The sequence below is a fragment of the Ptychodera flava genome, unplaced genomic scaffold (assembly GCF_041260155.1).
Source record: "Ptychodera flava strain L36383 unplaced genomic scaffold, AS_Pfla_20210202 Scaffold_30__1_contigs__length_3116999_pilon, whole genome shotgun sequence".
Lineage (NCBI taxonomy): Eukaryota > Metazoa > Hemichordata > Enteropneusta > Ptychoderidae > Ptychodera > Ptychodera flava.
Window position 1 is genome coordinate 1,107,198 of NW_027248352.1, and position 5,092 is coordinate 1,112,289.

At 38.8% G+C, this 5,092-nt stretch overlaps 1 protein-coding gene across 1 annotated transcript; it reads left to right on the top strand.

Moving 5' to 3' along the window:
• The first annotated feature begins 1,969 nt into the window (after positions 1-1,969).
• Positions 1,970-4,578, top strand: LOC139127318 (uncharacterized). The gene is made up of 2 exons (XM_070693235.1): positions 1,970-2,281; positions 2,997-4,578. Exons 1-2 carry the CDS (start codon positions 2,129-2,131, stop codon positions 3,972-3,974), a joined length of 1,131 nt encoding a protein of 376 aa, XP_070549336.1. The 5' UTR covers positions 1,970-2,128; the 3' UTR covers positions 3,975-4,578.
• The last annotated feature ends 514 nt before the right edge of the window (positions 4,579-5,092 follow it).

The window sequence follows — 5,092 nt, forward strand, 5'->3', positions numbered from 1 at the left end:
GTGGGCTTGAATGTTGTGCAGTTGTTTTAGCTTGTACATGCTGGTAGATTTGGATTTTGTGCCATTTTCCAAAACTTTCTGTCCTATGTTTTTGAGTTCTTTGTCAAAGCCTGTAAGCATAGCCATATTCACAATATCCTCCTCAGTCAGTCTTTTTTTGGGTGGGGTCTTGGGTGGGGTCTTGCTTGGCATGCTGCTTTTGCCATGTTCTACCACTTTTCCCTGTTTTTTTTACTTGATTTTCTTAGGCTTTTCTATTGCCTTAACTTTTTTTTTTTTAAAGTATCTTCCAGATCACTTGTGCTTCTTTTACGTGACTTGTGGTTAGCATTAGAGTTATTTTCACTTAGCTCATCTAGGACAACTCTAAGCTTCCTGCTGCCCCTCGTTTCCACTTTTTTCTGCATCCTTTATATCTTGTTTACCCTGGGTCACAAAACATTCCATTCGTTGTGATTTGGGTATCCCCTTCACCATTTCTGTATACTTTTTCAGCCTTTCAATACAAGGCTTCTTACCTGGAAATATGAAATTTAATAATAAGAACGGATTGTAAAAGTGACTGGGTATAAAAGAAGTAAAAATACATGTTACACCATGTGGAATCGTAAGTTGTACACAGCCACATTCATCTTCCAAGCTGGTTTTGTTTTTTTACATTTGGTACCCCAGAAAATAGAAAGCGACAAAAAATTGCTTCAAAACGGCTAATGTAACCTCATTTGCGATGTGAATGAAAACAGGCACAACTCACTCTTATCTGATCGACCTTGAGTACGAGTGAAGCTAACTCACATACACACGATATCGCCAGTGGTGAACCGCCATTTTGGATTTGGCCGTATTAGTCTGAAGTTGCGCATACATAGCTACATATTCAACACGATAATTCCTAGCGCAAACGGTTAATCGAATTCAAAATTTCCACTTTATGACCTTTATAACGATATTTCCCACGCTAACATTAAAAATGTAGGGTTTTCAGTCATTTTGCAATTTTTGAACTGACCTTTTACTTATAAAAAGGCATCGCAGACAAGGTAAGAATGTACGAATCGGCAGCTACGAATTAAGACAATGCTATAAATGGCAGCGACTTGCTCGTTTAATGATCGTCAAAAAAAACCAAAACAAACAAAAACGGCCATCGTGCGATAAATACCCCGGCGGCCGTTATATATTGAACCAACCGAGCTGTAGTCACCTCCCTCCGTCCTGTCAAAGGAAACTTTATTCACCCCTTAAAGCTCAATTAAAAAAAGTCGGGTCATATACAAAACAAAGCTTTCGAGGAAAAAACAATGTACAAGAGAACTCTGCTGTACAGTCACTCTAAATTTATACGAATTGGCCTTTTAAATACGCATTTAACACTTACCGGATGAATGGAAAATTATAGTTCCTTCATACTCCACCGGTGACTCACTTTCTCGGCCACTGTCATCCAACACTGTCGTGGGGAAAACACACTTTACCTTTGTGCCTACTGACACATTACAACTAAGACATAACTCACTTGCTGTTTTGACGAAAAACGTGTCGTCACTGGGGAAATAAACAACTGAGAAATCAGCCATAATTCGTAAGATTTTTAGCTGAAGGTCCGAGCTAGCTGTTAGCCGTTACTTCAAATAACTGCGCGCGATTTTGAGAGAGATTCAATATCCGATATGATAACGCGGGAACACACTACATTGGTCGAAGTATGGAGGTCAAGGGTCGTGACCGTCGCAAAAATTTAGACGTTTTATGCGTACACGTACACTGTTCTTTTACATTTATAATAACCAGAAAGAAGACTTTATGCGTAGAGGTCACTAAAGTACGAGAGTCGAACACTGTGACCATCTAAGTGAACACTGTTGCGAAACTGATCTAGCCTGTTAAATTCCAACACACTCATTTACGACAGCCCAAGAATGCATAGTACCCTATTGCGGCCCGTCCACTCATTCTGGTGGAAGCTCAACACTTTCTGGAGTCAAGACATCGTGCATCGGCAGAAGTTAGTCCATCCCGCTCGATTAGCTAACAAAATTGAAGCGGTTTAAGCGTTTTGCGGATAGAACAGTACTCTTACTGCGCCTGAATTAAGTTTTATGTAGGTTGTAGTCGTCGAACTTTAACAATGGCAGATGCAGAACCGTCGCAAGTGTGTTCGTCGTCCTGTGACGTACCGGTACATGTTGATGACTGCGTGGCCAGTTGTTCAACGACGCGAAAACGTGGACCTTATAAGAAATACTTAACGACAAAACCAGCCGTCTTTACGTCTGAAAATGTGAGTACCTTTTAAAAGTATGCAGGTTCGAAACACATGGGTTATTTAACAGTAAACATTGTGAGACTGTCCTTCGAATGCAGTCAAAAGCGGATGGTGGGGTATACGGACGCAGCTACCATACATAAACATGATGTTCACTTCATTTCATTAGAAAATATAACGGTGAGAAGGACAGCTCTGCATAAATCTACATGGAGCACTAACAGAGGAATATTTTCAGTATGTAGAACTGAAGGTATCGTCATTTACTTTGGATGTGATTGAATGTTTTACCCTGGAATCACTGCTGTTGTCACTTATGATTTATGACTCCATAGCAGTCTTACATTTTAATAGGGCCGTTCACAGTTTACATCACTGTTCTCTCATTAATATGCAAAAATAAATATTTGTCCGCAATTTTAGATTACGCTTTTGAAAATTACGCATGCAAGAACGACGAAAATACATCTCACTGGGCGACTGCTATTGTAACAGGCATACTAAAAAAAGTCATATTCACGACTCTGAGTACAAGCTGCAAAAACAGCCACGCATGCAACATTGATAAAATTTGTCCACATTTCAAGCTGCGTGTCCGATGTTGCACACGTAAGCTATATTTAGTAACAAACCTGTAACCTGAACAGCGCTATTAGACTCAATTAATCCCACTTTTCTAAAATTATTGATATTTGCATCAACAATTAATATCATGGTGGCTTTCTTGTAGGTGTTTGAAATTACTTTAAATGAGCAACTACCTACAAGTGATTTGTGCCAAGAGAAAAAGACCCCTAACAGAACTGATGAAGTTAAAGAGACTGGTAAAGTAGCTTCCACAAAAGAAAGTGATGAGTTGGAGAGCCCCTGTTCCATAGATTCCTATACACCTCCTGTTAATGATGAGCAGGATAACTTCATCAATGATCTTTTCAACGAACTACATAATACTGCATTGCGGGAGAATGATACACTGAGACATGAATCAGCACAAACAACTACAGTACTTGACAGTGTTGCTGAGTTTGTATATAATACTACTGAATTCCAGGAAAACACCGAGATACATGCAGATGTGAATGATGATGAGGCAACCATTTATGAAGGTTCAAGGCGTCTACTTGGTGTTACAGTCTTGCTCCTGTGCTGTTTCATGATACGTTTTCGCTTGTCTGATGAAGCAATGTCATATCTGCTACCATTGCTTGGACTTTTATTACCAGAAGACAGCAAAGTGCCAAAATCTTTGTATGGGATTAGACAGTTCCTAAAAAAACACATATCCTTTCCGGAGATTAGGTATTATTGTGCACATTGCTACACTCATGTGGATAGCAACTCAAAAACTTGCAGTAACAGGCATTGTCTGACAGATTTGACAAAACCTGGAGCCATGGCATATTTTGTCCTCCATTCTTGCATATCTCAAATTAGAACTATGTTCAAAAGAAAATCATTTGCCAATCATGTAAGGTCTCATAGATTTGATCATTATGCCAAAAGTGATGATCACATCAAAGATGTTTATGATGGTCAAAATTACAAATCACTATTTAGGAAAGGCTTTTTAAGTAATGAGAACAATTTGTCATTTGCTATGAATACAGATGGAGTAGCCATATTTAAAAGCTCCCGGGTATCAATGTGGCCAGTCTATCTCATGATTAATGAGTTGCCAATCCAGGAAGAAAAGCAAGAGAAAATATGATTTTTTATGGAGTGTGGATATCCACTAAAAAGCCCCTTATGTGGAGTTTTTTAAAGCCTATGTATGAGGAGCTGCGGCAACTTGAAGATGGTGTATCAGTGGTGGATTACACTGGAACGGAATTTATTTGTCAAGCTACTCTGCTTTCATGTGTATGCGATTTGCCAGCCAAGTGTCTGGTATCAAATTCAATTCAATTTAATGGAAAACACAGTTGCTGGTACTGCTTACAACCTGGAGAAACCTTTAAAACTGAGAAAGGAGGACATTGTCATGTTTTCCCATATCAGGCAGATCCAGAGGAACCTGTACGAACAGTAGAATCATTGGAACAAGATGTCAATAGTGCTGTGAGAAAAATTCAGGCTGGTGATAAATGTTACATTTCACAGGGTATAAAGGGGCCATCTTGGTTTCTGTTTTTGAAGCATTTTAATGTCATTGATGGTTATGTAATTGATTATATGCATGGCATTTGTGCTGGAGTCATGAAAACATTGTTAACATTGTGGTTCTCCAAGGAACATAGGCACAAACCATATTCTTGTTTTGATCAACGAGAATTTGTAAATGATGCTTTATCAAAAATCAAGCCCACTGTGAATATAACACGTCTTCCAGATCTCTTGATGATTTGGTACACTGGAAATCTGCTGAATTCCGTAACTTCCTTTTGTTTTGGGGGGTCCCCATTCTGAGAAATATTCTACAGGAAGATTATTTTCTTCATTTCTGCTTGCTTGTTCAAGGGACCTTCTTACTATCAAAGCAGGCATAAGCCCCAATGACATTGCTGTGGCACAACTATCATTGTATACATTTGTGGAAAAGTGTTGCCAGTTGTATTCTGGTCGCATTATGACTATGAATTTCCATCAGTTAGTACATATAACAAAAAATGTGATAGCTAATGGCCCTCTTTTTGCTAATAACTGTTTTGTATTTGAAGATTTCAATGGTTACATTGTCCAACATATTCATGGTAGTCAAGGAATTGCCATGCAAATTGTCAACAGCATAAACATTGTTCAGGCATTGCCCATATTATCTGAAAAATATCTCATTTCTGGCTCGCAAGAATGGGATTTTCACAGAGGCTTAATGGACACTATATCTCA